Source organism: Syzygium oleosum, unplaced genomic scaffold, assembly GCF_021117445.2.
Source record: "Syzygium oleosum isolate NSW1041296 unplaced genomic scaffold, Sole_v2.1 Sole_v2.07, whole genome shotgun sequence".
NCBI classification, from domain to species: Eukaryota; Viridiplantae; Streptophyta; class Magnoliopsida; order Myrtales; family Myrtaceae; genus Syzygium; species Syzygium oleosum.
Window position 1 is genome coordinate 7,202,951 of NW_026607491.1, and position 16,308 is coordinate 7,219,258.

Sequence of the window (16,308 nt, forward strand, 5' to 3'; positions counted from 1 at the left end):
GCCGGAGTTAGGTATCGGAGAGGCGGAAGAGTCGCCGTTCTTGGCAGAGTTTTTTTTCTCGCGATTCTCTTTCTTAATTCGTGATCGGCCGATTTTTGGCGTTGGCGGCGACTTGTTCGTTCGATTTTTTCTTTCTTTCTTTTTTTTTTCCCTAGAAGGCTTTTGTGCCGGTGGAATTGGTTACCAGAGTGGCGTGGCGATGTTAGGGATTTTCCGATTTTACGCGGCTCCTGTTGGTGTGATTGCGGAATGTGCGAAGAGAGTGTGTGCTGCTGCATTGCATTTGGTGGGTTACTGTATTCACTGGTTTAGGTATATCTAGGCATTTCATTGTTTTAATTCATCCGTGTTGTTGCAGAATTTTTTGTAGCATGTTGGATTATACGTGGCCAAGAGGTCGAGTGTCAGTTTTGGTGACTGAGAAAAACTCGGCTCTTGCATGGCGCATTGTTTGTTTGATGATGCGCTTAATTTCTGTCGAGCAATTCCGGCTGACTGATTGTTAGGTCTATCTAGATCATAAACTGGTATTTGCTTCCCGGATTAGATCCTGGACCAAGGTATCTGTCTTGAGAAGGAGCTTTTGAGTATAGGGACCGGGCTGGAGAGACATGGAAGTCAGATTTTACTTTTTGAATCCTCTATTAAAGGTTTATGGCAGAGACTACTGCAACGACAGAAATTCTTGATATATTTTGAGGGACGTGCATGTTTTTCAAGCCAGCATTCGTTTTTTCGAAGGGTCATGATTTTATCGTACTCGCTGTGATGTATTTGGATTTCGTATTTTTCCTTTTCTTTTTCCTCTTCGACCAATGCCAGTCTCACACTCTGAATATGTACTGGAGTTTGCATGTCATCCATCATCCGAGGAAGTTTGATTAGACAAGTTGTGGCATAGTACTCTGTTTTAGTCACTTTTTATTCGGTTGAAGATGACGGGGATTGCATGCAAGCTGTGCCTTTTACTTTTAAGTTCATCTCACACTTTTCACGTATGCATTGGGAATCATCTCTCTCTTTCACGTCCCTACTCTAACACATACGACCACACATATTAATGGCATTTGTGGTGACATGCACTAGTTTTCTTCTAGTTCCTATTTATGTGCATTCTGGTATGGGACCGCAATCAAATTATCTGCATTCTGGTATGGGACTGCAATCAAATCATGGCTAAGACCGCCGCAGGGTAACTGTCAAGATATATTCCTTTTATCAACAACTGTAATTTTACATGCTCGTGCATGGTGGCTTTGGTGGAAACAAGAATTTCAGGGATTCATTTGTCTAGGAGTTTTTCTGTGCAATGGTTGTTGTGATGCTTGTTGAAATAAGATCAAGCAAGTTGATGCTTTATCAAGCTTTGCTGAAGATGGAATTCGCTTGTCTTGAGTTATGATTAGTAAATGGAAGAAGTTCTTCTGTTTTGATCACGTCTTAGCTTACTCACGTCTTTCTTCTTCTTTTCATGGAAAAAGGAGCATTCGCCGGTTCAATGTCGACCTCGCAAAGAGGGGGCGACCATGGCAACCGTGGTGAGCCCAGCTCCACCTTCGACAGTGAGGCAGTGCCATCTTTGCTGGCGGAGCAGATAGTGCCGGTGCTGCGTGCGGTGAATGAAGTCGAGAGCAGCAATGCTAGGATAGCTTTTGTCTGTGAGTGGTTTAATCTTCTCTAAGTGTGAAGTACTAGAAAATAAATTATTTCACTAGGTCGTCTGGTGAATAATGTTTATATTGATTATCTGAATGGATAGTGTTAGTACTTAGTCATGCTAAGAAAGAGCTTTCTTTCAAGTAAAATAATTTTGTCAGAAGCCAGTACTATACCGATATTGGAGCGTGTACATTCTGTAAGTGCTCTTCTTTCTTTGTTACGAAGCTTTATTTAATTTTTGGTTGTGCTTCTTGTAGATGGCTATTGAAGTGTTTGGTTCGCTAAGTGATTGTGTCAATCCCGTGACTGAAAAAAGTGTAAAGCTTGCTTACGGAGGTGAAGAAGAGACCTTCTTGAGAGAAGTCATTATTCCTATTTATGAAATGATTGCAAAGGTACTTCACAACATATGTATATATACACAATTTGTCTTATCTCGTTGTGCTTTGGGTTTTTAATGCTACTTTAATTCCAAACCAGGAAGCGGAAAGGAGTAAGCGTGGAAGATTAGCCCATTCTCAATGGAGGAACTATGATGATTTAAATGAATACTTTTGGTAATTCACCTTTTTTCACTAGCTTCTCCTTTAACTTTTGGGGGATATTAACTTCCTATCTTTTGACAGGTCCGATGAGTGTTTCGGACAGTTGGGTTGGTCAATGTCTGCAGATGCTGATTTTTTTCACCTTCCTGCTGAGCAGCTACAGTTTGAGAAAACCGAGGTACGTAATATTTCTTCCTTCCTTGCTAGTCTTTCTTTTGGTTGCTTAAAAGTAAATCTGTTTATGAGAGAATCTCATGCTTGTTACATCACTCGCCACATGTATATTTCTATATTACAAAATACTGTTTTAACCACATATACACACAATCAAGGAACATTAAGCGCTCTTATTATGAAGGGTGACCGGACTTTTATCATGGAAGGCACCGAGGGTTTCCGCTTGCACACGAAACAACTTCCTAAGGGAAGCCACCCGTTAAAAAAAAATTATTAAGAGACGGTTTCTGTCATCTGCAACAAGCTATAAGTATGAAATTGAATTTTCCCACCATACCTAAAGTGAAAGTGTAAAGCCACTAATATCTGAAAGAATTCTGTTGGGATTCATCTCATCGAAGTGCCCTCCTGTTTCTTTCTTTCTTTCTTTCCAAATGAACCAAGAGACAAGTAGAGGAATCATCTTGACAACTTTGTCTTTCCTGCTCAAAAATTGATAGCCTCCCCAGCCCAAAGTTCATCTTGTACTGATTTTGAAGTACCTCACTTTATCCTAAAGTCGCGAACAATATAGTCCATTCTGTTTGGTACAACTATGATGCAACAATTGGTGGTTCATGCTCACTCCTTCGTTCTTATGTAAGAAAGCATCTGATTCGCCAAAAGTTTTCCTTTCTTCTGATGGTTATCGAAAGTTAGATTACGTCCCCACTCCCTGGGCAGTGTCCTAGGAGAAAAATAAAGCCTTCAGATGACCTCTAATTTGCAAATTGACTTCCGTGGGAAAAGCGCATTCTGTTGCATAACTTCTGCTGAGGTGAGATCCAAGTAGGAGCTAGAACAATATCTCAATGGCGGTCATACTTTCCCATGTCTAATGTTATCATGTACTGCTCAAAGAAATTATATAAAGCTTCTGAGTCCCTGTCTTGAGCCTGACGTATAAAGTCATTCTGCTAAACCATTTTTCCATGCTAGCTTCTTGCCATCAGCCACTTAGCTTGCTTGTCTGTTTCTACAAGGAACAAGTGAACACACCTTTTAAGGCGGCATCTCCACATATGGCAAGGTTTGCCGTTGTTGCCCACACTAATGGAAAATTTTCTTTTGTAGTCATCCCATCCCTGCCCCCTGCACTCCCACATTTAACAGAGTAATCCATCCTTCATGATTGAACCAAATTTTACGATCAGCACCTCCTCCAAAAATTTGGATAACGTAGTTCTCAAGGAACGTTAAGTTTGATGGTCTAAAAACTATGATCAAATCATGCATTTTTTTACACAATCAAAAAATTACGTGTACTTTAATAGCTTACATATTTACATCTAAATCTTATTATTGTCAGTTCTCTATATTTACTAATACTAAATAAGTCTAGAAACATAATGTAGGATCAATTTAACGAATTTCTATTGTAGTCAAAGAGAGAGGAAAAGTGACAATTTTAAGAGCCTCTTGCAACTTGTTCTACAAGGGGCGCCAGCTGGGCAAAACTTGTTGTTGGCCTCCTGTTAACTTTGGCTTTTGAAGGCCTTGTTTATTATTTTTATTATTTTTTTATGGGGAGGAGGGTTTGGAGCAGCCTGCCGCCCTCCCTCTTCTCTGTGCCAGCCGAATGCATGCTTAATCTTTCCCCTTGCTCCTTTCTCTCGCTCTGTATCGGTGAAAAGCAACTTGATTAGTGAGGGAGTGAGGATTGCTAGTTTTTTTGTTTGATGAAGCTATGAAGATCAATTGGACGTATGTGTGCTAATCTTGATTTTCTTGTGTCCCTACATGTAGGATTCAAAACCTGCTTATCACAATCGATGGGTTGGGAAAGTGAATTTTGTTGAGATACGGTCTTTCTGGCACATTTCAGAAGCTATGATCGGATGTGGAGCTTCTTTATTCTATTCTTACAGGTTCATGTTTACACTTTCTTGATGCTTGGGACGCTAGGATTTTGTCTATGCAAAATTTGACTGAATTTGACTCTCATCTTATTTTAGGCAATGATAATTGTTGCATGGAATGGCTCCGGGGATCCAACTGCTCTCTTTACCCCTGATGTTTTTAAGAAATTGTTGTCTATCTTTATAACTGCTGCTATACTGGAGCTAGGACAAGGTATTAGAGATTAACCTTACTGCTGTCAATTCCTTTGCCTTTTCCTTCCCTAGGCTTCTTGCACTTTGCTTGTACATAAATCATCTGTATCTTATTCATCTTGCCTGCTATTCTACAGCAAGACTAGCGATGGTCTCTAGCCATGTTTTGCATTTGACGAGCATTACCAAATAGAAAAACATGTGAAATCATGTGCTTAACAGATTTTTGTTCAGTGTATTAAGTGCATGCAATCTCATTTATGATTTCAAATAACTGAGTTTAGATCATTTCATGATCTAGAGTGCATGTACACTCAAATTGACACCGAATATTGAAGCAATTACCAGTGTTTTGGAAACCAATGCTTTGCTGCTCATGTGAACATCAAATGTCTGGTTATTTATAAAGTATACCTGCTTTTTAGAAAATTAAGATAAGTAGCAATAACTTGTAGCCTAGATAGCTCCAATTAATGTACAGAAATTGCCTGTGTAATCGAGGAAAAGAAATATGAACTGGCAATGAGGAGGGAAAAATTTGCTTCTGCTGTGCAAGACTCAATTTTCTTATCGAGACATTACTGGATTTAGGTGGAGCCTCTATCTTTGTTCTCTTTCTTAGAGTCTTTTACAAATTTGCTAAAGTACACAACTTCCGGGTTTCTTTTATATATCTTTTTGGTTAAGGCAGGCTCTCCTAGCCTAAGTCTGCTATAACTGTTTTGTTATCGTTAGAAAGTCCAACCCAAAAGCTTAAGTTGATAGGTAGAGGGAGACCACATGAATATAAATAGCATTATGACTTGTTGTCAACTGATGTGGGACAATACTTCAACTGTTATACTCAAAACTCTCACGGGATATTAGCATGGAAGAATAACCTTTTTGCTTTTTCAGTGCAGCTGTGCTTGATGTAATTCTCACCTGGAAAGCACGACGGAGCATGTCTGATGATCTAAAGCAAAGATATAACTTGAAGATTATTTTTGCTGCTGGTCAGGTTATTATTTTCATAGCAACATACGATTATACTTGGGAGAATTCTCCTGGATCCACTCAAACCAGCAAGCTGGTTTGGTGACAGTTCGAAGTCAATTTCCTGGTTTATCTTAGCTGTTGCGATTTACCTCTTTACAAAAATGCTTGCTGGATCCTTACCTTACCAAAAAAAAAAAAAAATGCTTGCTGGATGGTTGTTTTTCTTCCCTTCGAGCTGCCGATTTCTGGAGAGGTTGCACTATATGAATGTGTGGTCACAGGTATGCATATGATCATCATTCCTGTTTTATTTTGCGATTAAATGCTGAAACAAGAATTTAGTTGCTTGTGCACATGACGGATCAAGTATAGTCCTGTTTGTTATTTATGGATGTCTGGCCGTAATGGTTACCTCATGAATTGCAGCCTCCGCTCTATGTTGGGAGGGGAATGCGTGAAAGCGCATTCTCTTTCTTCAAGTAAGACTTCTTTCTTGAAAGACGTACACTCAGACACATACTTTTTTTTGTTGGGCCAAAGTCTGACATTTACTCTATGGCACCTTTGTGTTAGGTACGCGATGTTCTGGGTTCTTCTAATAATTGCAAAGTTGGCATTCAGCTATTACGTGGAGGTATGTTGAGTACTTTACCGTCTTTAAACTCTTTCTGTGGTACTTATCAAGTATATCTAGGGTAAAGGAATAATCAGGATATGTTTTCTTGCAATTGAAAACCTGTGATAAAATCTTTGAAGTTGGTTGATGGCATTATATGAAGTTTGCGCACGCTGTAATGCAAACTCTTGACATTTCTTTTTTGCCTGAGAACTCAAGAAAATATGCACGACTCATTTTAATGGCCGCTACTCGTTTAGATTCCTGGTAAAGCATGTTTTTCCCTTTTCAAATGAGAAGCAGATAGCGCCTTTGGTGGTCCTACAGAAACTATAATGAGTGTTCGGGTGACTAAATTCCAGTGGCATGAATTCTTTCCACGAGGTAATGAAGCTGAATATTACTATGTTTTTGTAAATCCTTCTTAACGAGCATCAAGAATCTGTATTTATATATACTTCTTAACATTGCAGCAAAAGACATTGGTGTTGTGATTGCTCTCTGGGCTCCTATTATGCTGGTACAGGCTATACTACTTCTTTCCTTTGGGTATACCGTCCTAACTCTTGTTCAGCTTATGTGTCTACTGCTTTTTGATATAGTCTCTTTTCTCTTTAGGTCTACTTTATGGATACTCAAATATGGTATACCCTGTTCACCACTGTTCTTGGAGGAATTTATGGTTTGGTTGGTCGGCTTGGACAGGTAAGTGGAAAATGTCAAAAAGTGGTTCTTATGGGTTTGCTCATGCTTGTATTATGTAACTTTCTTTGGGCGGCTCTATTTCCAACCCCATTTTGACTAAGACATTCATTTTTTCAATTAACTGACCAAAATAACATTCTCTCTCTTCAATTTATTGTTTCTTTTTCCATCAGATTAACCAAAATCACTGCATTTATTTCTATCATATCTCTCATCACCTTCATAATAGATATGCCCAATTACATCCAACAAGATATCATCATATCTTGCATCCTATTATCACTTTGTCTAGAGATGGTTGTTAATTGTAATTCTTGGTCTCATATTTTATTCACAAAAGATACATAGAAGATGTTAAATTTATATTTTTGACGGCTTATGAATACACAATCAATTGCCTAAAATTTTATCAAATAGTGAGCAAAACTTTATTTCAAAATTGAAAATTAAATTTCAATCTAATAATCTAGCCGATCTCAAACTTGTGGGTGTTTTTCCGGAATAATGTTTTCTAAAGTTAGACATTGCTTATTTTGTGTTTGAGTTTTTTACATTTTGATCTAAATTGCAAGATGCGGGTTGAAAATTTTGTTACAGATTCTTCATTTTCAAACTCATATCAGATTTTTTCAGAGGAAAGTTTTAACAATATTTTGAAGTGTTGATCCACTTGCTATGCGATTTAATCTACAACCGATAATAATATTTTGAAGTGTTGACCTTCTTTCTTCATTATGAAAAGTTTAAAGCTGGTTCTTTTACCTTTCATAAGAACTACTAGCAGTGGCCTTTACGTTTCAATGGCTTGGATATGCGCGTTTTCTATCACATTGCACCATCCCTGGTATGACTGAGGACAACAAAAAGAACAATTTTGTCCATTGTAACAGCAGCAATCTAGATGTCACCAGCACGAATCAGTGCTCAGTTGATTTGTTAAAAATAATCGCTAAAAATTCTATAAAGTATATAAAGAGATGTCTTCTTCATCAGGTGATATGCTGCTTAATCTGTACATTGGACAGTGCGCACTGTTGGGAACTTGCATCGTGGATATCTTCTTGATAATGTACCCTAAACAGTGGATTGATGTAGTTTTTGTGCTTTTGTATTGCATTTTGTCTTCATTTGACATTTCTGGATCTGCATGTTTCTTGATTACCTGGTAACCCTTTATATGCATATGTCCACACATACATCCAAATAGAGTTGACTAAGACTTAAACAGGAGTACGCTTTGTCAGCATTGCCGTTTTTTTCCCTCCTTAAGTTGCAGTTGGTAACATTGCGGAGAAATTCTTAGTTTGGTTTTAATACTTTTCTTCCATCTTTCATTTCCTTGTTTCTTGAAATTCCCAGAGGACATTGCGAATGGTTAGATCTCGTTTTGAATATTTGCCCGGTGTTTTCAATGCTCGTTTAATTGGAAAAGAGAAGGCTGAGCCGAAGAAAGATGGATCAGAGGCGACCTCATCACAAAGTAATGCTAGGGTGAGGTTTCTGCAATTCAGCATGGTTCTTTTTTTTTCCATTTAAAATGATTCCTCATTTTGGTTGCTGTGAGACTTCAGCAGCAGTACTCATGTTATTTGTCTGGCTTTGCTGACAGATCCTATCGAAAAAAGAGAAAGCAAGATTTGCTCAATTATGGAACACAATAATTAGCAGCGTCAGAGAAGATCTTATTAGCAATAGGTCTTTGGTGCTTAGAATATTTTTCTTATTATTATCGTCTTCAAATTTTTTCTGCTGCACTCCGCTGCAATCTCTTCTAGTGGCGGATTATTTGCTGCTAGTTTACTTCTATTAGTAATTGATATTTAATTGCTTCTGTGTTGCTTTGCCAGGGAGATGAACCTTCTGCTGTTTCCATATTGGGTTGATCATGATCTGGAAGACATTATCCAGTGGCCTCCATTTTTACTAGCCCGCAAGGATGATTCTCGGATATCTCATTATGTATTTGAGTTCCCCTCCCTAGCATCTGCTTTACATATTTTACAGATACCTACCGCACTCAACATGGCTAAAGACAGCAATAATAAGGACCAGGAGCTCAGAGAGATAATAAAGACCGGCAAATTTATGCCTTTTGCTATTCGTGAATGCTATACTCAGTTTAGAAACATCATTAAGTCTTTGGTTGAAGGAGAGCGTGGGAAAGAGTAAGTCTGATTTGCAACATTAGTTGTCACCTATTCTATAAATCTCTGTAAGACAACCGAAGCCTACTGGTTCTAACGTGCCCTGTTTGATCTCTCTGATGCTGGATCCTAGGACTTCTCTCAAGTTGACAGATATATAAAAGATGGCAATTTGTCAAGTAAATTCAAGATGAGTGCACTTCCAATTCTGTATGATCACTTTGTTGAGCTCATCAGATGTCTGGTAATGATTGTATTCCGTTGGTATTTTTCCTTTCTTTTGGTTATTTTAGGGTTGACTATTTAATAATCATTTTCTTGTTTTTATTTTGTATATTTGCAGTTGGACAATAAATGAGAGGATAGGAAGGAAGTTACGTCTCTCATCCAATGTATTCTTGAAGTTGTCAGAGGACAAATAATCATGGAAGATATATGCAGGTCTGGCATCTTGGTGCAATCTTAAATGTGTTTGATTCTGGCGATACCCTTATGACGTAAATTTATTTATTTGATTATGCTAAATGCATGGTTGAAGAGAATACGGGTCTGGAGTTCTGAGACAATTGGATTCAAAGCCAGGATTACAACTGGAATGAACAGAAACAAACCCATCATGATCTCGTAATAATGGGCAAGAGTAAGAACTGATCCCCAAATTCCAAGCTTGACGACATGAGGTTTGTAAGCTTGTGCAATCTAGGTAAAGACAAGTACGTAAAGTCATCAATCACTATGGTCCATTAAGTACCGTGGTGGAAGGAAACAAGGAATAAAAATGTAAATTTGAAATAATGAAGGAAGCTTAAACATTATGCGAAATGCAAATGCAATACCAACAAGCGGTTTCAAAATTAAAAATTGAGACCAACCAGCAGAATCACCACATCCATGTAATAATTGATAGGACCATTTGAATGCGTTAACACTCACAACTCACACAACTTAAGAAAGAAAAGGTGACAAATAGGCTTTTCTTTTCTTTTTTTTATTTCACCTTATCGCGAATGATCAGAAGACTTGCCTTTATATAGGCTTGTTACATGACTCTTACTGACTCATAAATATATCTAGCATTCCAAGGAGATATATTTCTAGGAATTAACAAAATATTGACTAGACATAGAAATACAAATAGTCGAAAATGCATGTAGAATATTTATGAATTCGGCTTAATTACAAACAATAATAACAAGCATTCGTACTTTTACCTTAATAATAACCAAACTAAAACAAGATGAAAAAGTCAATTGTATATATAGTCCAAAAGAATAAGGGCAAGAGAGTAGCTTCACTGACCAAAATGATTCCCCAACCCGTTAGCAAGAAAGCAAGAATGCAAAGCATTAAGTCGTGCATTGTCATGTACAAAACGAAAATGGCTACCAAGGACGAGCGAAAGTCCCTTGATTGCCCGAACGATGAGGATGAACTCATCGCTGACATTTAATTCATCGTAGAAAAAAATCTGCAAAATACAAACAAGAACGTGTGGATTTCGCTATTTAGAAGAATATAGAGGAATCAATTCATATGAGAAACAATATAAGGAACATCATGTATCCTCACCAACACCACAAATACTATAAGGAAGATCATAAGCCATGATATGCCATAGACCTGCAATTATGCCAAAGAGATCCCTTTCCAAACAATATCTGGAGAGGCTTATCATCCATTGTTCCTGGTTCAGTACTTAATTCCTTTTCAAGCCCACTAAGAACTAAATAAAGATGGCCGTAAAGGAAAGCAGATACTGTGAGCAAATTAATTTGCCACAAAAAATAATAATATAGTTCATAATTGAGAGATGCATAAGGAGAAAAATACAACTACAAGAGGAAAATGCCGACTTACTAGAGTACTGATGTAAAAGCCAACGGTGGTGAAATAACATGATAACATTCTGAAGAAATCAAAAAGACGTCCAAGTCGATACACATCTCTACTCAAAATCTGCTCCCCATTTCCACTGGCTATTTTAGCCTCGAACATGGATATTTGGTTTAGACCAACATCGCTCCGTTATAATAGGCATAATTGCAGGTCTATGGCATATCATGATCTTCCTTGTATTGTTTGTGGTGTTGGTGAGGATACATGATCTTCCTTATATTGTTTCTCATATGAATTGATTCCTCTATATTCTTCTCAATAGCGAAATCCACACGTTCTTGTTTGTATTTTGCAGATTTTTTCTTACGATAAATTAAATGTCAGCGATGAGTTCATCCCCATCGTTCGGGCAATCAACGGACTTTCGCTCTTGTCCTTGGTAGCCATTTTCGTTTTGTACATGACAATGCACGACTTAATGCTTTGCATTCTTGCTTTCTTGCTAACGGGTTGGGGAATCATTTTGGTCAGTGAAGCTACTCTCTTGCCCTTATTCTTTTGGACTATATATACAATTGACTTTTTCATCTTGTTTTAGTTTGGTTATTATTGAGGTAAAAGTACGGATGCTTGTTATTATTGTTTGTAATTAAGCCGAATTCATAAATATTCTACATGCATTTTCGACTATTTGTATTTCTATGTCTAGTCAATATTTTGTTAATTCCTAGAAATATATCTCCTTGGAATGCTAGATATATTTATGAGTCAGTAAGAGTCATGTAACAAGCCTATATAAAGGCAAGTCTTCTGATCATTCGTGATAAGGTGAAATAAAAAAAAGAAAAGAAAAGCCTATTTGTCTCCTTTTCTTTCTTAAGTTGTGTGAGTTGTGAGTGTTAACGCATTCAAATGGTCCTATCAATTATTACATGGATGTGGTGATTCTGCTGGTTGGTCTCAATTTTTAATTTTGAAACCGCTTGTTGGTATTGCATTTCACATAATATTTAAGCTTCTTTCATTATTTCAAATTTACATTTTTATTCCTTGTTTCCTTCCACCACTGTACTTAATGGACCATAGTGATTGATGACTTTACGTACTTGTCTTTACCCAGATTGCACAAACTTGCAAACCTCATGTCGTCAAGCTTGGAATTTGGGGATCAGTTCTTACTCTTGCCCATTATTACGAGATCATGATGGGTTTGTTTCTGTTCATTCCAGTTGTAATCCTGGCTTTGAATCCAATTGTCTCAGAACTCCATACCCGTATTCTCTTCAACCATGCATTTAGCAGAGGCTTGCAGATTTCGCGTATTCTTGGTGGACATCGTCTAACGTGAATGAATGACGAGAGAAGCATTTATTATATTCGCTCAAGAACTTTTATGTAAGCATTCAATTTGATATAAAACCAGGGAGTGAAAAAAATTTCATTACATCACATGCTAGGGACGGTTGATTACCGTGTCTTTAATACAATTCTTACCCTAGTTTGAAGGTAATATGGTCTGGTTCTGGTGGTAGTTTTCCTTAAGAGTGATTGTGTTTTTACAAATGTAGAACTCAAGTAATGGCTTGGCACTAAAGTATTGTAGGAAAGTTATGGCACCTCTAGTATTTTTATCCCGTATTTTGAGAGAACGTATGATCGCATAACAGAGAGTTCTCTCCATTACAGATATTGTAGTTTTCCATGGTTATTCTGACTGCCACTGATTTACTTCCATTCCTTCTCTCATTGTACTTGTACTTGGCTTATTCATGATCTGTCACTAAAGTTCAGAGTCAGTGGTTAGCGTACATTGTTTTGTTTGATATATTGAATACAGGAACTCATTGTCCATTACATACACAATCTATCACTCAAAACTTTGCATTTTTTATGAGCTAAACAAGTTGCTCTCTGTCCATGCAAAGTGGTCGTACTTCATACGCTAGTCTACTGCTTCTCAGATTGGAAAGTTAAGGCTAACGTTTCAGCTGATGAATCCACCAATTTTAATGTCTGTTTCTCTGTTGTTGAATTGCACCCAAGACAATATTCTTAACTGTGGTAGGAGTGTAATATTATTCTTAAGGTACAAGCAAAGTAAGATTCATTAGAACCTTCTCATCTCAACTCATAGCATTTTGGTGTATTATTGCCATGCTCACTTTTTCTGCTGAAGATTCTAACTACTGTTATTTACATCTATTATTTTGAGCCAGTCCGTTTGTGCTGACACCGGCCAACTGTGGGGGTTCGATGGGCCTGAGTATACCTCTTAAAGTCAAGGAAAAACTTTATTCTGGAATTTAAGCATCTCTGGAACTTCTTGTCAGCACCAGCACTGGGAAGTCAATTGAATTTGCTTGTTAGTATTCTTTGGGTTGTCTATGATCTCATTCAGGCTCCGTACGACTGACTTAATCTTGTTGAAACTCTCAAGTTCTTCAAGATGTACTTTTTATCTTCTGATATCTTCCAAAAAATATTTAATGTTGAAATTGAACGGATAAATCTGTTCATTATACCACAACATGCGCGAGGTCCGGGTACTCTGCGATGAGGTCCCGTGGGGATTTAGTTATTTCTTTATGTGCGATTAAGCATAGTAAGCTCGATCAACTGTAAAATATGTTTCCGTATTTTGCCAACCTTGATAAGATCCATCTGCCTAATGCCCGTCCGTAGCATCATAAGGAGGACCTCCTAGTGGTTAGGACATCGTATTTTCATGTCGAAGACATGGGTTCATTGCTGTAAGGCATAGGTATTCATTCCCGGCCACCTGCTTTCAGTTACTGTTCATTGTTGAGTGATCGCTTGCTATCTGGTTGGAAAAGGTTCGGAAGCAAAAAGATTCAGTTTTTTTGTGGAGATTTGGAAAATATTTTTCAAAGGTTAGTCATTTATATCATTTGAAATAAGTAGTTAATGAAAATTGTTCTCTTTGTTGATAATAATTTATGTTTAAATATTTTCATGGATGATGAATATTTTTTTCGTGAATTTATTTTCGTAAGTGGTACAAACGATTATTTTTAGGAAAATATTTTACAAATAATTTATTTTTCGCAAAACAAATGCAATGGGTTTTAAATAAATTGGAAGACGTATAATGACTGAAATCATCCTCGTTCTGATCAATTTGAATGTCTTTTCCGTAATGGCCACGCATTGAAAGCAGAGGCGTTTCTCATAGAGAAGAATCTTTTTATTTTTTTGGACATAAAATAGATATTTGAGACTAAAAAACAAAAAAACAGAAAAAAGTCATCAAGCAAGTGAAAAAGGTCGACTTGAGTCAGCAGGGTAAAGAAGTTCAAGGAAAAAAAAAAGATTTACTTGAAATCTAGAAGTAGGAGTAAATTACAAGTTGGGTTTACTCAATGCCTTGCTACATTTTTTCCTTTCCATCTATTCTTCGACCATCACAATTATACTATTAATTGTATTATAGGGGTAGTTCAGACCATACAATATATATTTTTTGTGTTTGTTTTACTCTAACACTTAACTCATTTTTAGACTTTTGCCCTACCACTTTGCAGAGCGTGAATTGAAATCTACGTTTGAAACTAAACGTCCCAACCCCTAGCCCCTATGAGAAAGTAGAGAATCGAACTCCTCACCTTTCCCTTTCCAAATAGGAAGGGTGGTCACTGGAGCAAACTCCAGTGGTAACCACTGTACAATTAGGTTGCATTGTTATTGCAAGAAATTAGTTGAGCCGTTAAAGGTAATTAAAACTTTGCATCTAGAAAAATATTAATATTAGATTCATTTCTTCCTCGATATGAAACCCCTTACTATTGATATAAATAATATGGGCAGTTTAACAAGGTTAGGGACGTTGACTCAACGATAATATGAGCCGACTCAAGATATATTGCCCAGCACAATATTAAAAAGTCAAAAAGAGGAAGTTTGGGCTTTGGCTTGGATTTCTTAGCAATCAAATCGAAAATCACCTTTCGACGTAAACCACATCAAAACAAACTCCACAAAATTTTTTGAGGCAGGTACTGATGCTGTTCAGCCGAGGTAGAAGTAGTTTCCTTTTCTGTGCTAAACGCTAAACTTATTCAACTGCAGAAGAAGAAGGCAACAATATCACTATTTTTGCTTCATAAGATACTGGATGCATAGCATACCTTTTCTTACTTCTAACTGGTTGGTGCCCTCAAGTCAGGAATTGCGTATGGCCCGAGCTGCTCGCATGTTCGAGTTTCGAGGAAACCCGGCCCGATGGGATCCATCAACATCACTTTGTTTTTCCTAATCTTTCTGCTCGAAAACGCATGCATGTTTCTTGGCTAAGTCTATGAATTGGACTTCATAATCGTCAAGAGGAGGGCAAGTTATAATAACTCGATCTGGTCCTCACTTATACTATCGCCTATTTTTGGCTCTTTTTCATCTAAATTAATCTATTGCCGACTTCATATGAAACAACTGAGAAAGTCACGTATCTTGACCTTGGGAATCTTTCTTCCGGTGAATATTGTGCTTCAAAAGTCTTCGTGAGAACTAAGGTCGATAGTTTAAGGTTTGGGGGAATATTGACAAACAAATGAAAACTATGACTTGGGTGCATCGTACGCAGGAATTGCAAAAGGAAGGTACCAAGAGCAGTAAAGGATAGGTAATGTTGAATTTGTGTCTCGAGTTCTTTCCTATTTAGCTGATTTCGGACGCGGGGGCTCGCGGTTATTGGCTTAGCACAAATAGAGAATAAAGAAGGTCACTAAAAGACAAAACAGGGGTACACTTTATTTTATTATATCTATTTCGGTGGGGCAAGTCAATTTGTTGACTCCTTATCAGTGAAGGACTTCCCTTCTTGGGCGTACAAAAGAAACGTGTGGGGCCACGGAAGTCAGATAAAAGGGCAGCAAAACAAAGGTTTTTGCCGCATATAAAAAGAAAAGAAATTGAGGGTTTCTTTCCTTTAGCGAAGACCAAAGCAGCACAAAGCAAGACGTACAGTGACGCTCTTGAACGTGCGCATGTTTTGCTTTGGGCTTGGACACACAGTAATTTGTGTTGTGAGTTTATTTCGTCCAATTAAATTATTTATTCGTAAATATTTTGGGATTTGAGCTTAAATTTAAGTGTGAGAAACACTCAAACGTTTAAGCGAATTGTAACTCTGATCCTCCGATTATAGTAGGTTATTTATTGCTGTCTCTCTCTATGGATGTAGGTACCGATATTCAGATCGAACCACGTAAATCTCTAATATTCTTTATCGTTCATCATTTTTTTCTCTGGTATTTTTACATCGACTTAATTTGCAAGATCTTATCATTTTCGCGTTATATTTCCAACGGTTAATGTATGGCCTGATTTAAGTGAAAATCAGGTCAAAGGTTTGAACCAATTGCAGTTGAAAGTATACAATGACAAATAACCATTCGTGTATGACTTGGCTGACGTGGCATAACTAGTTTTGGATAGATGTAGTACAAATTCTAAGTGTTTTTATGTCCGTTTGATTGGATCCTAAATATTTCAGATTTTGGCCATTTAATTCCCAAAACATTACGAAAAATTTGGCCAAG

The 16,308-nt window shown here is 37.3% G+C and overlaps 2 protein-coding genes, 1 long non-coding RNA gene and 1 pseudogene across 5 annotated transcripts; 3 read left to right on the forward strand and 1 right to left on the reverse strand.

Moving 5' to 3' along the window:
- The window catches only part of LOC115676570 (callose synthase 3-like), a 58,360-nt pseudogene that overhangs the window by 326 nt on the left and 41,726 nt on the right, over nucleotides 1-16,308 (forward strand).
- Nucleotides 1,832-5,508, forward strand: LOC115678322 (callose synthase 3-like). Its single transcript, XM_030601683.2, has 6 exons — nucleotides 1,832-2,054; nucleotides 2,140-2,216; nucleotides 2,286-2,382; nucleotides 4,167-4,288; nucleotides 4,376-4,493; nucleotides 5,377-5,508. The coding sequence occupies exons 1-5, from the start codon at nucleotides 1,917-1,919 to the stop codon at nucleotides 4,380-4,382; spliced, it is 441 nt and encodes a 146-aa protein (XP_030457543.1). The 5' UTR covers nucleotides 1,832-1,916; the 3' UTR covers nucleotides 4,383-4,493; nucleotides 5,377-5,508.
- LOC115678331 (callose synthase 3-like) lies at nucleotides 5,649-15,815 on the forward strand. Of its 3 annotated transcripts, none has more exons than XR_008816911.1 (12): nucleotides 5,649-5,733; nucleotides 5,879-5,931; nucleotides 6,026-6,086; nucleotides 6,329-6,452; nucleotides 6,542-6,588; nucleotides 6,687-6,773; nucleotides 8,133-8,264; nucleotides 8,383-8,468; nucleotides 8,621-8,938; nucleotides 9,071-9,161; nucleotides 9,261-9,358; nucleotides 15,429-15,815. XR_008816911.1 is itself a non-coding variant. In XM_056312883.1 (11 exons), the coding sequence occupies exons 4-11, from the start codon at nucleotides 6,404-6,406 to the stop codon at nucleotides 9,273-9,275; spliced, it is 825 nt and encodes a 274-aa protein (XP_056168858.1). In that variant the 5' UTR covers nucleotides 5,649-5,733; nucleotides 5,879-5,931; nucleotides 6,026-6,086; nucleotides 6,329-6,403; the 3' UTR covers nucleotides 9,276-9,404. The 3 variants fall into 3 exon arrangements, 1 of the variants encoding a protein (XP_056168858.1); XR_008816912.1 differs by having other exon boundaries at nucleotides 8,211-8,264; XM_056312883.1 differs by lacking the exon at nucleotides 15,429-15,815 and having other exon boundaries at nucleotides 9,261-9,404.
- LOC130138563 (uncharacterized) lies at nucleotides 9,455-10,538 on the reverse strand. The gene is made up of 3 exons (XR_008816915.1): nucleotides 10,487-10,538; nucleotides 10,217-10,385; nucleotides 9,455-9,616 (listed from the first exon to the last, which is right to left on the reverse strand). It is a non-coding gene; the product is annotated as an uncharacterized LOC130138563 (long non-coding RNA).

Coding starts and splice junctions, on each gene's coding strand:
- LOC115678322 (XM_030601683.2), top strand. CDS start 1,917: ATGGCTATTGAAGTGTTTGGTTCGCTAAGTGATTGTGTCAATCCCGTG. Junction 2,217..2,285: donor GATTTAAATGAATACTTTTG/GTAATTCACCTT, acceptor ATCTTTTGACAG/GTCCGATGAGTGTTTCGGAC. Junction 2,383..4,166: donor TACAGTTTGAGAAAACCGAG/GTACGTAATATT, acceptor CCCTACATGTAG/GATTCAAAACCTGCTTATCA.
- LOC115678331 (XM_056312883.1), top strand. CDS start 6,404: ATGAGTGTTCGGGTGACTAAATTCCAGTGGCATGAATTCTTTCCACGA. Junction 8,469..8,620: donor GAAGATCTTATTAGCAATAG/GTCTTTGGTGCT, acceptor TTGCTTTGCCAG/GGAGATGAACCTTCTGCTGT. Junction 8,939..9,070: donor GAAGGAGAGCGTGGGAAAGA/GTAAGTCTGATT, acceptor TCAAGTTGACAG/ATATATAAAAGATGGCAATT.